General features: G+C 37.7%; 1 protein-coding gene across 1 annotated transcript in view; it reads left to right on the top strand.

Moving 5' to 3' along the window:
- The window catches only part of LOC136849390 (dynein axonemal heavy chain 7-like), a 270971-nt gene that overhangs the window by 96357 nt on the left and 157120 nt on the right, over positions 1–17494 (top strand). The window contains 2 exon segments of the mRNA XM_067122742.1: positions 44–209; positions 15252–15354. Coding sequence (XP_066978843.1) covers positions 44–209; positions 15252–15354 — 269 coding nt within the window.

The raw sequence follows: 17494 nt of genomic DNA, 5'->3' as shown, positions 1-17494 counted from the left end.
AAATGATTAGTACACTCTCGACACTTCTTTCTTACATCAACAGCTTCTTCTTCGTCCGGTGTCGATGATGGTGGCGGACTACCATTCGATTGCCGAGGTCTCCCTCCTCTCTTGCGGATTCTTGCACGCGCGCGCTTTGGCTTCCAGGATTGTTAACGTCATGTCAGCTTGTCGAAATATGCTTCATCCTCATTATCATTATGATTTTGGTAAGCACATTCATGACTTCAGATTCCATTTCCGTCAGTTGTTACTATGGGGTTATTGTTGCTCACAGGGCAGCCCGTACATGTCATTCAATGATTTTAATTGATGAGATGGTTATGAATAGAGTAAAAATTGATGGTATGAAAGTGAAAATATGTTCTGTGAATGAAACTTTTAACAGGCAGGATTACAAACCTCTTTAAACCCTCAGGTACCTGTTAGTAGGAGAGAGTATAAGCAAGTCCTAGCGAGTTGTAATTGGCCAGTAATGAAAACTTTAAATATTTATTGTGAGAAAAAGTGGGAAAAATTAAAACAATCTATGGGGATTTCGTGCCGTATTTAAACTACCATTAAAAGTAAAGCAAAAAGCATTGATTTTGGAGTAGAGACAAATGGAAGAAGAAAAAATTTCTTAGGAGAGAAAGCAGTTTATATCGCCTTGACTGAGGAAAAATGCGTGGTTGTGTCTGGCTCTCGATGAGACCTGTGTGCTGTCAGAGTATTTAATGGCACTTGGCCCCTATCTACCCTTCAAAGGGGGACTGTAGAATGTAAGTGTATAATTATGTTTCATTATAGAGGGATGAATAAATTTGTTTTTATTTAGCATTTCCAACGTTTTGTGAGAGAGAGAGAGAGAGAGAGAGAGAGAGAGAGAGAGAGAGAGAGAGAGAGAGAGAGAGAGAGAGTGTAATTGTCGTTAGAGTGCTTCGGTTGTTGGAAGAGGGATGAGGTCGTTCGGTTGTTTACGGTGCTGTCTGTCTGTGCAAATGTCGAGGGAGTTTTTTTTGGTTTTGAGAGAGTCTTGAGCTGAGTTCTGAGTCAAAGCGGACATTGATGGTAGATTATTGTATGTGTCCGTGAGTCGAGTGTTTTTCTGTTGATGTTATTGGTGTCTGTGCATGTGTCTCTTTTTTTTGCTTGTTTTTTTGGTTGGGTCTGTTTTGGTTTTTGTTTGTGTAATTTTGTCTACTGTGTTATGACCAGGACACCCTCAACCATCTCCAGCAACCGAGGATCAGGGTGAGTGGTTATATGTTTGGTGTATCTGTGTTGTTTGTTTTTGTTTTAAAATCCCGCCACATAATATTTGGCGCCCAACGTGGGGCTGTTGTATAACAGCCGTTAGGATTGTTTGTGGTGGGTTGGAGAGTAAGAGGTCAGGATGAGTGAGATAGAGAAACTGAGAGAGGAACCCGAGTGGTTAGGAACTCCAGGGTAGGCTGGAGGAGGAGAATGGGAGGCTGAGGGGTGAGAATGAGGAGTTGAGGAGTCAGTTGGAGGAGATGGGGGGAATACTAAGAAGTGCAAAAGAAGAAATGAAAGGGAGATGAAAGAGTCAGAAGAGAGAATGGAAGAGAGATGGATAAAAAGTTGGAGGGAATGATGAAAGGTGTGGAAGAAATGGTGAAAGGTATGTTCAAGGGTGTTTTTGGAGAAGGGGCTGATGGAGGCAGGTTCTCTGGAACGTGAAGGGGCAAGAGAGAAAGAAAAGGAGGAAGAAGTGAATGGAAGCATGAGTGATGAAAGTGATATGGAAATAGGAAGTAAGAAACGAGAGAATGAAAGGCAGGGTAAGGAAAAGGGGAATGAAAAGCAAGGGAAGGAACAGAGGGAAAGTAAGGATAAGTCAGGGGAGGAAAAAGGGAAGAAGGGAAAGGAAAGGAAACTGGTAAGAAGGATAAGGAAGTGGGAAAGGCAGGAAAGAAGGGAGAGGGTGAAGGCAGTAGTGATAGTGAGGTGGATGGAGGTGAGTGGATAAAAGTGGATAAAAAGAGGGGAAGAAGAGTGTAATGAGTAAGATGAATGTAAGTGCAGAAGTGGACTCTTTTGTATTCGGAAGAGGGTATGAAAGGACAGAGCGAAAGAAGAAAGTGAGAGTGAAAGTGAGAAAGAAGTGAGAAAGGCTATGTATGTGAGGGAGGTACCCTGGTGTGAAAAGTATAATGAGTATGGAAGTAGGGATGCATGATTTCTTTAGGGAGTATGAAAGGTTTTGTCAGGATAAGTATGGGGAAAGTAAGAGAGTGTGGGCACGAGAATTAGGAGAATATTTGACTGGCTTTTTGCTTGATATGTATAGGGTTATTATGAGTGTGGGGGGATGTTGAGTATGACAAGGTGAAAGCTAGATTAGTTGAGCAAGCGAGGCGTATGAAAGCGAGTGTTAAGTATAAGAGGAAGAATGAATTTGATGAGGCAAGAATGAAAGCTGGGGAAACCTTGTCACTGTATGCTTGTAGGCTGAGACGTTGGCAAGGAAGACGTTAGCTTAGTTTTACCAGACCACTGAGGAAGAAGTTTGGGGATGATGGGATAGATGAATGTAAGGGAGTTAGTACGGAAGTTGTTAGGGACAGTGCCAGATGGAGTTAGAGAATTTGTGAACTTGAAGCAGAAGGAGAAGAAAAGATGGACGAATGAAAGGTTGACTTGGGGAGAAATTTTGGAAATTGTAGAAGATTATGAGCTTGACAGGGTTATAAAAGAGAGCAGAAGTGTAAGTGTAAGGGCTGGGGTAGATGAGAGAGTACCAGAGTTCGGAAGCTTTAGGATGCAGTGTTGAGGGGCCCAATGAGAATGGCCGATAGTGTAATAGATAGGAGTGTAAGAGCAAGTAATGTGGAGGTGCCAGGAGGATGAATGGTGGGTTTGTAAGGGAACAACGGGTTGACGGGTTAGGGATAGTAGTGTACAAAGGGGAAGGTTGATGAGTGAAGTCGAGCGAAGTGTTTTAGATGTGGAAAGGAAGGACATACAAAGAATGAGTGTAGGTGGGCTTTAGGAGCGTGTTTCGTGTGGGGCAACCGGGACATTTGGTAAGGAGTGTATGAAAGATAGGGGTTAAATGCTACCGGTGCGACAGGTGGGTCATATTGTTAATGGTTGTAGGGCACCCTGAGTGAATGTAATATGTGGCAACTGTGGTAAGAATGGGCATTATGCGAGAATGTGTTCAGAACCGAGAGCGAAGTGTGACGAATGTGGAATGGAAGGGCATGTATCAAGTGTATGTAGACGAAAGAGGGTGACTGTGACAGCGAATTCGGGAAACTGAGTGTGAAGGGGGTTCAAATGGGTGGATCCTCCAGGATGCAAGCGGTGCGTGGATGCATGTACGTGAGGGGTTGTTGCATGAGGGAGGTTTTGTTGAAAGACTGACGATTGCATGAGTGTGCAAGTGTGTTGTAAGGAGTAAGATTGATTGCCTTAGTAGATACCGGTGTAGTATGAATGTCATATTTAAGAATGGATGTGAGAAATTGAGGAATACGTGAGATTAGGAATTGTCAGGGGAAGTAAGAGGGATTGGAAATTTAGGGGTAGCAGGTTGGAAAGAGTGTGAACGGTTAGAAATTGGGGTGTAGTGGTGGATGAAAGATTTTTGTGTGATTGAGAGTACGAATGATAAATATGATATTTTATTGGGATGAGTTTTGAAAAAATGCGGGATGGTGGTCCGTCCTAGTATGAATGTAATTGAATTACGTATGAAAGGGGATGTGCTTGGGGAATTGTATTTGGGGAAGGATGGTAGGGTTGAGCAAAAATTGTGGAAGAGAGTGCCTGTAATTGCGACAGAGGGTAAAAGTGCCACATGAGATTGGAGAAGTTAGAGGTGAAAGTGGCATGGCAATGGATAGCCTCAGGATAGCCAACAATGATAGGTGTGAGTATGTGGTTGAGGGAATAGACATAAATAAATTAGTCAGGCAAATGTGTGTGTATATGATGGGGTTTTGAACATGGGAGATCCGAGGGTATATATAACGTCATTGCCGAGTGTGTCAGGAAGAAGCGAGTCCCAGGAATATGAGGGAGATTGCATTGGGAATATTACGTACGTTGGTGAATGTGGATGATGAGAGGTACGTGAAGGTACGGCAGGTGATGACAGGTGATTTGAAAGGAGCTAATGATTGGACGTATGAGGAGTTGAAAGAAAGAGTAAAGGTAGATGAAAAATGTAAGTGATAAATGTAAGAGAACGATTGAGGAGAATGTTGTGGGATAGGCAGGGGCATTGAGTCGTGGTGACGAGGATTTTGGGGATCAAGCTTCTGGAATTTAAAATAGTTCTAAAGACGACACATATATCAACGTCTCCGACATTTTCCCGTCTATCAATCATGAGATAGAGGAGCAGTGGAGGAGCTTGAGAGGGTGGGGAGTGATTGAAAGGAGTACGAGCGCCTGGAATAGCCCCATTGTACCGGTACGTAAGCCAGATGGAAGTTTGCGAATGTGTGGATTATCGGAAGGTGAATGAAGGTAACTGTGAAAGAGCGATTCCTGATGAATGTGGGTGTCTGATTGTGTGTACAAGATGAATGGAATGAAAAGTTTACAAAATTAGATCTGGTATGGGCTATTACCAGATGCCTCTGGAGGAGGGGCAGGCATATTACGGCCTTTTCTAGTAGTTCCTGCCACCCAGTTCCAAAGATTGTTTCGACTGGCTAATGCGCCTGCTGCCTTCCAAAGGGCAATGAATGTGTTCTGGCTGGGCTTGATCAAAAGAAGGCAACTGTTTTTATAGATGATATTTTGATTGCTAGTGAGACTGTAGAAGAGAATATGGAACTGCTTGAACGAGTGTTAGAAAGGTTGGAAGAAGTAGGAATAAAAGTAAAACTTGGAAAGTGTGCTTGGTTGGCTGGGAGGTGGAATTCCTAGGGCATATGGTGAGTGGAAGAGGTGTAAGGAAGAGTGATAAGTTCATGAATGAAGGTAAGGAATTTCCACGTCCCCGGACCGTGCGTGAGTTGAAAGGATTTTTGGGTTTAATTGAGTATGGAAGGAAGTTTATAAAAGATTGTTCAGGGATCGGGAAACCACTTTACTGAATGGACGGGAAGAGAAATTGTGTAAGATTGAAATGGATGAGCGAATGATCGAAGGTTCGAGAGATTGGAAAGAGGAGGTTGCAAGAGACGGGACGTTGGCTTTCGGACCATAGTGAGAATGTGAATAAACTAGAACTGTATACGGATGCAAGTAAGTATAGTATGGGGAGATGCTTGGTACAAATGCAGAAGGCGAATGGGGGAGAACAATTGAGAGTAATTGCGTATGTGAGCAAGGCGTTTGGAAAAGGCAGAGTTGAAATATTCGGTGATTGAAAAGGAATTGGCTGGGTTATAAGGTTTTGTGTGAGCGTTGAAAGTATTTTTGTATGGGGGTAGATTTTGTGGATACGGACGGAATCCATAAGATAATTTAGTTGCATATAGCCAAGCTTTTGTAGTGGTGTCTACAGACAATAATACTCAAAGCGAAAAGCTCATACACGTATATGCAACAAGAACACACGCATGCATATATATATATATATATATATATATGTTATATTAATATATACAGGTAGTCCTTGGTTTATTTATTGTGGGTTCGCTTTACGCTGCTGGGCTGTGAACCGGAAATTGCTTGTACACACCAAAAAAATCTTCAAAAATCGTCAAAATCCTAAGAAACCTATTTTTAATGCTTTGGGTGTACTGGAAAACGACAAACTGCATTTTTATTGAGTTTTCATCAAAAACTTCAAAGTTTGATTATTCTGCCGTTTTGAGCCTTGCGCTTTCTGTTTGATCAGCAAACGGTTAATGCCAGGACCTCGAACATGCCAGAACTGGGAAATACCGATGAATATATTTGAAAAGCGTTGAACCTCAGAACGTCGTAAGCCAGACCTGTCGTAAACCGGGGACTATACACATTTATATATTTATATAATATATATATATATATATACATACACACATATATTATATATGAGTATATGTGATATATATATATATATATATATATATATATATATATATATATATATATATATATATATATATATATATATATATATATATATATATATATATATATGTATATATATACAGACATACATACATACATACATACATACACAGTAAACAACCCTGCATTCGCAGATTCTCATGATTTGTGGATTCAATGATTCAAGGGTTTTCTGTGGAACATATCTAGCTATTATTCATGAAAATCTGCCTATTCATGGTATTTTTTCTAGAATGAGAAATATTCACTAATTAATGGCTTCTTCATATAATTTTCATAAATAAAATGCACTTTTTGTGATAAAACTATTAAAACATTTCCAGGCATATGCATTTTTACGTTTTTTCTGTGTTTAAATCCATCAAAGTGGGCAGTTCTATGTTTTTAGAGGGGTTTTAAGTATTCGCGGATTTTAGCTATTTACGGGGGGGTGTGGGACTCATCCCCCGCGAATAAAAGGGGTTCACTGTATATATATATATATATATATATATATATAATGTTGATTCATTTACTAATCTTACCTTGTCATCGCTGCAACTGACTAAAGATCAACACGTATATAACAAAAATAATTATTGTAAATGAGATTTCAATTTGAGAAAGGGCTTAGTAGAGAAATTCAAGATCTTAATTAGTTGCATGTATTTACAATTAATCAGAAGAGCCATTCACACTGGCTCTTGGCACTTATGGTGAAAACTGACACAAGAATTAAATAACTGGAGTGCCAAAACAATGATGCAATCAATAATTAAATTGCTTGAGGACTTGATAGTTGCATGTGGACATAGTGGAGCAGATGGAAGATACAACAGTACTTACTGCCTTTCTGTAAATGTGGGGAAAGGGCACATTAACATTTGATCAATTAAAACAAAATCTAACTGTACAAAGGGAGATTGCTGAAGACTCAGGGAGGCTGACATCAATTTATGATCAGGCAATTTACTGATTAACACTGATGATTTATATCGACAATGACTCAGTGGTTCTTAGCACATTGAAGAGAAAGGAATGGTAATGAGAATAAGAACAAAAGAATGGACTGAAGAACCTTCTAACCAGACTTTACCTTAAATGCTGAGTGAAGATTTCATGAATCAACATCAATAGAGCCTCTATCAACTTGACTTCTAATTGTACACTCAGAGACACTTTGGTTAAGTAGGCTTCTGGTCGGAACAAAGGAATTATGGGAAGCCAAGAGCTGTGTTCCTCTATAGTGTCTGGTCTGGTGTCCCCTTGCTTGACCTCTCTCCCTGCCTTTTATGCCCTCCTCAAAATGTCAGCTTTCAGTGCCTTCTGCATGTCAGGTGAGAGAGTTCACTGGTGCGGGGATACCGTTATACATTGGTGCATTTGTATCCCAGAGAGAAGGCATTATCTGAAATAGAAGATCTTCAGCCAGCAGACCATAAAGGTAAATTTAGAATGATGCTTTAGCGAGGTTTAGGAGGAGTATAATGGAAGGATACTTTAGACCCTGACGAATCTGTTGTCAATTTCAACCTGGGAAAACAAGGGTTAGTAGAAGGCTTGTCTCCCTGGGGGTACAGACTGTGTTCTCTCAAAAGGAAAAAAACATTTTGTGAAATGGAGAAGTGTTAATGAATACTTAGCAATATATATATATATATATATATATATATATATATATATATATATATATATATATATATATATATATTATATATATATACATACATACAAACATACATACAGTAAACACCCTCGTATTTGTGGGATGTGTACTGCAACCTCTCCCGAAGCTAAACTGCGGTCACTTAAAACCTCTAAAAACTTAGACTGCCTATTTTGAAGTTTAAACACAAGAAAAACCCCACTAAAAATGCTTATATCTGAGTATTTTGATAGTTTTATCACAAAAAGTGCATTTAGTCATGAAAATGATATGAAGATACAGTAATTAATGAATATTTCTCAGTGAAAAATATTCATATCGGGCAAATTTTCCATGAATAATGGTAGATACGTTCCACAGAGAAACTGCGAATAACGTTGAATCATAAATCGTGAGAACGCTAATACAAGCTTGTTATATATATATATATATATATATATATATATATATATATATATATATATATATATATATATATATATATATATACATACACACATACATATACATATATTTTATTTCCATGACCCTATACCCAATGATTGGGTCATAATCTCTTACTACATCTGTTTAAAGAACAAAGGTGTCATCTTACACCCTAATGATTCTCTGGTATAAACAGCTGGGCCCTGGTCGGCACATTCTTTCTCTTGTCAACTCTCATTGAATATATCCTCAAACAAAGGTTTATTGATTTAACTCAAAAGTTCAGCAAAAGTTGAACTTTTTGGCGTTATGAAATGGAGTGACTCACACCAGTGCGTGGAAAACATAATTCAGAGGAAATTTGATTCAATCAATCAAATTAACGATTCTGGACCAAATCCAATACTAGAGACTAACACCGGTCAAACAAAATACAAAGGGAGGTAATTTGCTAGCGAATTCTTGCTAATCATAATAATATATATATATATATATTATATAATATATATATATAATATATATACATTATATATATATATATATATATATATATATATATATATATATATATATATATATATATATATATATATATATATATATATATATATATATATATATATATACATACATTCTATATATATGTAATATATATATATTTTTATGTATATACATTATATATATATATAATATATATAATGTATATATAATATAAATTATATAATATAATATATATAATAAACATAATATATAATATATAATATAATATATAATATAATATATATAAAAATATATAAAATATATGTATAGAGATATATATATATATATATATATATATATACATATATATATATACTCATATATATATATATATATATATATAAATATATATATAAATATATATATAAATATATATATATATATATCAATAAATATATAATATATATATATATATATATACTATATATATATATATGTATATATATATATATATATATATATATATATATATTTATACACACTATATAACTATAATATATATATATATATATATATATATATATATATATATATATATAACAATAACATATGTATATATATATATATATATATATATATATATATATATATATATATATATATATACTCATATATATGTATGTATATATATATATATATATGTATATATATGTATATATATATATATATATATATATATATATATATATATATGTATATATATAAATATATATGTATATATATGTATATATATATATATATATATATATATATATATATATATATATATATATATATATATATATGTATATATGTATATATGTATATATATATATATATATATATATATATATATATATATATATATATATATATATATATATATATATATATATATATATATATATATATATATATATATATATATAAAGACAGTCTCAGTTTTACGACAGTCTAAACATTACGACATTCCGAGTTTTGGCAGCTTTTCAAGCATATTCATAAAAAATTATTTCCTAGGTTGCAACGCATGTTCCGGTTTACCACTTTAACCAACGCCGGTCCGACGGAAAAAATATGGCTCCAGAATGGCAAATGGTCAATTTTGGAGGTTTTCTGTTGAAAAACTCAATGTAAATGCAGGATAAATTGTTTTCAAGGCACCCAAAGGAATAAAAGTAAGGTTTTTATGATTTTGAGCGGTACTTGAACACGACATGAGTCGACGACGATCGGAAAAAATATGCATCAAAGAAGCAATGGAAGTGGTCAATATTTGGAGGAGTTTTTATTGTGAGAAACTCAACATAAATGCAGGATTCGTTGTTTCAAGACACCCAAAGGATTAAAGTAAAGTTTTTTTATGATTTTCCGGCGGTATTTCGGACGGCGCCAGTCGGCGACGATCGGAAGAAATATGCATCCAAAACAGCAGAGTGATCAATATTTAGGGTTTTTATCATTGAAACTCAACATAAATGCAAGTTCGTTGTTTTCAAGACACCAAAGGATTAAAGTAAAAGGTTTCCATACGATTTTTCGACATTATTTCGGACGGCGCATCAGTCCGACGGCGATCGGAAAATACCATCAAAACAACCGAATGGTCAATATCGAAGGGTTTTATTATGAAAAACTCAATATAAACGCGAAGTTCGTTGTTTCAAGACTTAAAAGGATTAAATTAAAGTTTTCTTATGATTCTCGACGGTAATGTTTGGGATGACTCGGTGTCCAGCGCATACGACGGAAGAAAATTTGCATTTGCCGGATTTTTGCATGAGCAATATTCACTAATTACTGATTTTATTTAATTTTCATGACTAAATACATTTTTATATGAAAAAATTGTTACTAATTTTAAAATGGTAATATTGTTCTATGGGAATCACAGCAAAGTATCGATAAAAAGTTCGTTTAAAATAAGCATGTGAACTCAAAAAACTTCTTACTGAATGTTTAATCAATATTTATTCGAGAATGTCAAACGGAACTGCTTTTCTGTTCCATATTCACGGATTTTTTCTCATTTTGAAGATTTAAAAAAATCTTACGCTTGTTCAATGGTAATGAAGGGAGTTGCATATATCTTAAAAAATATCGATTACACATATAAACATAAATATATTAAATCCCATCATCGCTTGTGTGACGGGTTTTTTTGTATTGCTTTCACCGTGGGCTTACTTCAGATTTAACGTATCGGACATTATTACAAACAGACAATAATTATTTCGTCGCCATTTCATCTCGAATAGGCGATCTTGCTATTGGCTGGCAGGACAAACTGTAGCCAATAACAAGATGTAGGGACAACCTCCTCTTCCCCTACCGGCGAAGTCCCTTGATGACATGCTATTGGAGGAACTGGTGGGATTTTAACCAATCACAAGACCAAGACCTGAAACGGGTTTGCATACGCTATACAGAGGGTGCGGGTGTTTTTTCTCTCTCTCCTGATAGGTGTGGCGGAGAGAATTCTGGAAAGGTACATAAGATTTTCAGAAAAATGCATTTGGGAAGAAAACAGAAACAAATACGTTTCGAAATATGATATATAAATGGGACTACCTGAATTGTTTATTTTGCTAATTGCCACGCCAGCGATCTCATAAGATTTTATGTAGTCTACAAGTGTTCAGAATTACAACATTTATGCATTTTCAAATGCATGAGGGCAGAAGATCAGTTTCTCCTTATAACGGGAACCTCTCTCTCTTGTCTTCCGCTCTCCACTCACACTCTCTCTCTCTCTAAATGAAAAGTCGAATGGGAAATGGATAGATATATTATATAAATCACGGGAAAAGTTCAGATTTCACTCTCTCAGAAAAGATAGCTAATTTTAGTCTCTTTATTCCAGCACACTGCATTATTGGTATGTGTGTGTGTGTGTGTGTGTGTGTGTGTGTGATCATAGTGCTTAAAATGCTTAGTACCACCAAACACACATCTTTGGAAGACAAAGAAAAACAATTTTTGTCAGTCACAGTAAGAAAATGGATTAACATTCCTCGAGAGATTAAAGATAAACAACCCTCTCTCTCTCTCTCTCTCTCTCTCCTCTCCTCTCTCTCTCTCTCTCTCTCTCTCTCCATTGCCAGCACAAGAATGGCTGAAAGTAAGTCGACAAGTATTGGTCCATTCTCTCTCTCTCTCTCTCTCTGGTTGGAAAAAGAGGTACTAGTGTTTAAGATGACTTTGAAAAGATATTAATAATATAATTTCAAAGATTAATACAGTAGTAATAGGATAATAATTTAAGTTATATTTGCTATAGGATGATACTTAAAGTAAAAATGGGAGAGCAATGTAGTTCTGTGGAATTCCAAGTCTTTTTCTGCTGGATAAGTGGTGAGGGCTGATCCTCTCTCTCTCTCTCTCTCTCTCTCTCTCTCTCTCTCTCTGGCTTCAAAACAGTAGAATGGTAAAATTTTGGAGGTTTTTTGAAAGACTCAATAAAAATGCAGGTTATGTCATTTTCAAGATACCCAAGATACTCAAAGGACTAAAGTAAAGTTTCTTACGATTTTCGACGATTTTTCGGTTTTACGACGATTTTCAGCTTACGACTCGTTGTCAGGGAACGGAACCGCCATCGTAAACCGAGTCTGTCTGTATATACTGACATATATATATATATATATATCTACTTCTACTTCTTCTTTTAACGTGCGTTTTTTCCCATTTTTGTATGGGGTGAGCACGATGCCTTCTTTGAAGGACTTTTGATTTGGCTTTAGGGTAGACCATGAGTCTCGATCGGCTGCCCTGCCTGACATCATAGACCCCGATGACGTATGTTTCGTGTATCATACCGACCCAACGCCCTTTCTTCCCAGCAGCAAGAAGTTGTTGTGGTAGAAACGGCGAGTTCGAACGTGTGAGATGTTTGTTATGTTTTTTTTTTTTTAGAAGGTGTTGTAGTGGCTTTGTTTTGTGTGTGTATTTAGTCTGCGTATGACCTGATTCTCAGTCATATATGGGTTCTACCAGTATAAATGAAATGCGTAAGATACAATTAATACATGTGTATTTTCCTTAATAATTACACAGGGCCCTGTTGCTAATGTTATGCTACTTAATTATGCAATTATAGTCGGAAGGTACTCTAAGGTGACACACGCTGATCACTGTCTTATAGACATGCCCCAAACTCGTCCACCACTAAACCCCTACTGACTATTAGCTATTCAAGCAACTTGCTTAGGTCATAGGCCTCAGCTGATTGGTCTTTTATAATCGAAAGGAACTAATAAAGGTCTTCGATGCATGGCATTCATTTGAATTGCCCACGCCAAACCCCAACGATCGTATGGCATTTGACAAATCAGCAGTATGTGTTCGGTACTCTCTGATCACAAATACATACAAACAACTAGCAGATTTTCCTTATGTCTCAAACATGAATTTTCATATAAGTCAGTTCACACTCCCCCCTAAAAACTCTGTATCTCACAGCACTCACAACACTATTTTTTTTCCAGTAAAGTTTCTCTGCTATTTGTGCATTGCCGTTTGAGTACCATACCTCCTGACATGTTATCAATATTTCATTCAGAAACAAAAACTAAAACATAACAAGCCAGGGTCAAATTGCACGGTTATAACTGGCAATTTACAGTGTTATGAATTCCATGCATCACATTGCTTTGATTTTTTTAAATAAAAAAATAGAATTATTATATAGGATCAATGGAATAATAATTTTAGCTCCACACACATTAACACACACAATTGGAGCACAATAACCTGCGATTCAATTAATAAAACAAGACAAAAACCAAATTACTATTAATCATCAGTACAAAATAGTTTTGTAAAAATCACAGCAATTGAATAAAAAGGACAAATGACATCAAATAAACATGACTAAAATCAACCACAAAAAATGAAATAAAAGATCATGGAATGCAAGTACATAGACACGTTTATGATGTTTTCTTTTCACAGCAGAACATGACACTAACATTTGTAACCTTCGTCTGTATGCACATTGGGTGCACTATTAATGATCCCCAGACGTGCTTGCACATCATTTTCTCTCTCCTCCCCCAGATAGCCAGGCGGTCCCAAAGCCACATCAAGACATCTTTGACATGATGCATGTGTGATAGGTGGTACTCGCCTTGGACACCGGTTTAATGTGCTGGATCACTGCGGTGTTGTTTTTAATTTCTTTCACATGATACTGTCCTAAGTAGGCGGGTTCGAGTTTATGTTTCCTCGGTTGCAGCCTTTTCAGATAGATTCTGTCCCCTATTTGTATCTTAGATGTTTGCGGGCGGAATCGCTGATCATTTTTCGTCTGACACTTTTCATTGGCCCTCAACAAAAGCATCTGTGTTGTCTGAAACACTCTTCAGGTCAGGTTACAGAACATCACCTGGTATTGTTCGACACTATATAAGTTCTTGGGTCCATGAGTTCTTGGGTCCATGATCCATACACTAAAAATACTGGGTATCTCTTATGGAGTCTTTATATGCTGTATTAAGCGCAAGTTCCGCCATTTGGCAACATCTCTACCCACTGATTCGGACTGTCTGCTACTAAATATTCCAAAATATTTGTTACTTCTCTATTATGGGATTCAACTAACCCATTGGCTGAAGGCCGGTATGACGCGATCGTGAAATGTTTTACGTTTAACATTTTTGTAAGGTCTTTTATTACTTCATTAATAAATTCACTTCTGTTGTCACTGATTAACGTATGGGAACAGCCGAACTTCATTATGAATGAACTCAAGGCTCTGGCAACTGATACCGCAGATTTATCCACCATCGTTTATGTGTGCCTATATCGTGAATGCATCCACCATGACACACACATACCTGGATTGCCCGTCCCCTTTGGGGGGGAAGGGTCCCACAACATCAATGTGTACTCTGGCAAATTTGATTGGCTTCACTGGCCACATTTGAGCCTTCAGAATAGTATGTCTATGGGTTTTCATGGTATTACAGATGTTGCTCTGGGAGATGAATTTTATAATGTCTTTTTTCATCCCAACCCGAAAAAAGGGTTCTCGTGCCCTCTTGAGGGACCTTTCTATACCTATATGCCCTGCATAGGGACTTAAATGTATCATGCGGATGGCTTTCTCTACAAAAAGAGGAGGAAGGACGATGCAAGATCGGATGTCGCCCAGTCTCTTCTCATATTTACAAAATAAGATATCTCCTTAAAGGAAGAACATATCTTTGGCCATCTTTAGGAAATCGGGAAACTCGTTACTCGCACCCCTTACATAAGCTTTAACCTGTTCAATCCAGGGTTCGGACTTCTGACCCCTCATCACCTCTTCCACACTTCAACCACACAAATCAATCGCACGCCCTCTCTCACTTCCCAGGGCATCCGCTTGCTGACCCCCTGGAGGTTCAGCTCTCTCGTTCTCCCAGCTGGCTCGATTCCCACCCCTTCTCTCTCGTCCCCTAACTGGAGTTACAGAGTTATTCCCGCTTTCTACACTGGGTGCCTCTGAGGCATGCAACTGTTTCTTTCGCCATTGTTCTTCTCTCTTTGCTGCTCAGGTTGTAACTCCCATTATGGCACTTCTGGAGAGAGCATCAGCTACTTTATATGTTTTCCCTGCTATATGTTCAATTCCCACAATACCAAATTCTAACAGCCATTCGATCCAACGATCCTGGCGAGTGGTTAAATCCCCTTTTTGCAAAAAGCACTGATGTCTCTCCAGCATCCATAGAATCACCAATGCCTCTCTATCGAAGGTACTGTAATTCTTCTCTGCCCCTTTTAATGCTCATGATGGGTTTTCATTTCCTGCATCGTCAACTTGAGAAATCACTTCCCCAATAGCTATACTGTACTGCTCGCGTCGGTGATTACTAGAAATGATCGATCGAACTTTTGATAAGCTAACAATTCATTACTAGTGAGTGAAATCTTTAATTCTTGAAAAGCTATTTCTTCCTCCTGTCCCCAAATGAAAATCCGACTGTTTCCTCAATGAACCTAGTGGTCTCGCTATTTTACCAAAATCTTTTATAATCTTACGATAGTAGCCTGTGAGCCCGAGGAAACTGGCTACTTCTTTTGCATTCTTCAGTTGGGGAAATTCTTTAATTGCTGCTACTTTATCTGCACAAGGCATAAGGCCTTCAGATGTTACGATGTGCCCCAAAAATTCAACTTCTTGCTGAAAGAATCTACATTTGGTTAGATTAATTTTCATACCATGTTGTTTTAAAGCTTCTAAGACTTCAGTAATGTTCTTATGTTCTTCTATTGTAGCCCCTATTATGATTATTTCATCTAAGTATACAAACACGCTATGCCCTTAAAAGGGAAGCTAATACAGACATCACAACACATGAAAAATGGGCAAGAGTGTTCTTTACTCCAAAAGGAAGGTAATTATATTCAAACAATTGATCATTAGCTATAAAGGCTGTCTTTTCTTTGCTACTCTCGTCTATAGGTATTTGATGATAACCTGACTTTAAATCCAAGGTGGTAAAAAATTTACTATCTCTGACCTTAGTCAACAATTCTTCGATAGAGGGCAGTGGGAATGCATTGTCTTTTGTGATACTATTCAACTTTCTATAATCAACACATAGCCTAAGAGAACCAACCTTCTTTTTAACCATCCGGATTGGCGAGGCCCAGGGAGATTCACTTTTTCTAATTTTCCCTTGCTCCCTCCCTTAATTTATTAATTTCGTTCTCCACTGCCCCCAGATAACAAACTGGAATTCTATACGGCTTAGATCTTATGGGTGGTTGAGCTCAGTCTCTGTAACAAAAGGAAAATTATTTATTCTGCCTGGGGTTTCGTCGCCAATGGCGATTATTTTTTGATAACTTTTTATAATTTCCTTAACAGTATTTTGATATGTAACAGGGGTAGACCCACCAGCTGCTCGCAGAAGTCTGTCTAGACATTCTTCACCATGACCCTGACATGCTACTCTAGGTCGCGAGTGTGTGAGAAGCATCTGCTATTTCACAAGGTTCAAGGTCGCATATCGACCCACTGTCTAATATGATACGCTGATCACTAATGTTAATAAATGGCACATTAACTTCGCCGTGTATTATCTCGCTCAGACCCGGAATGTTAAAATCTTCCCATTTCTAATGGGGTCTGATCATAACTAAGGTGCCTTCCGGTAAGTTACGTGCGGGTGTCATGGTGAGGGATGAGATGGGTCCGGGGTGGTGCCACATCTCCTGCCTCTGGGGCAGTGGGTACTTCCTCCCACCACCCTTCGATCTTAGGGAGACTCTTAGGTACCTCAGTCTCTCCCCCTCTGTGGGGATTCGTTGTCCTTTTAAACATACTTTGATCCCCTTCCCATCTATGCCAGCTATTATTATTTTGTTCCTATCCACAAAATCAATTCCTAAAATAACTGAAATTCCTTCTACTTGTAATGCTGGTACAACATAGAAGGTGTGTGTCACTATTTGCCCATTGATGGTTACCTGCTGCTTCACAGTCCTCTGGGTTACCATCCGATGGCCGCCTGCTACACTTAAAAGTAACAACCTTTCATAGGCTGCACCGACCCTGCCACTAGGTGTTCCTCTAACAAAGACACACTTGCACCCTTGTTGATCAACGCCCTTTGCTGTCGCTCTCTCACCCATATTTCCACGATGGGCACTGTGACTTCCTTAGCAGATTGAGGGTGGGCGACAGACTCTTGCATTACCTTCCCTCCTGGCATCCTCAATGTTCGGGGAGGGGCAGCGGCAGTTGGTGGAAGGCTGTCCACTACTTGTCAGGGGGTTGGTTGACTCCCCTTACTCCCCAACAAGGCGTCCCTTGTTCTACCGGGGCCACAGTCGTCGTTTGGACCTGATGAGAGTGGGAGGAGTCGGGGGTCCTCCCGAATCCTCCTC

This window comes from Macrobrachium rosenbergii, chromosome 21 (genome assembly GCF_040412425.1).
Source record: "Macrobrachium rosenbergii isolate ZJJX-2024 chromosome 21, ASM4041242v1, whole genome shotgun sequence".
NCBI classification, from domain to species: Eukaryota; Metazoa; Arthropoda; class Malacostraca; order Decapoda; family Palaemonidae; genus Macrobrachium; species Macrobrachium rosenbergii.
The sequence above is the reverse complement of the archived record's forward strand: the minus strand, read 5'-3'. Positions and strand labels throughout refer to the sequence as shown.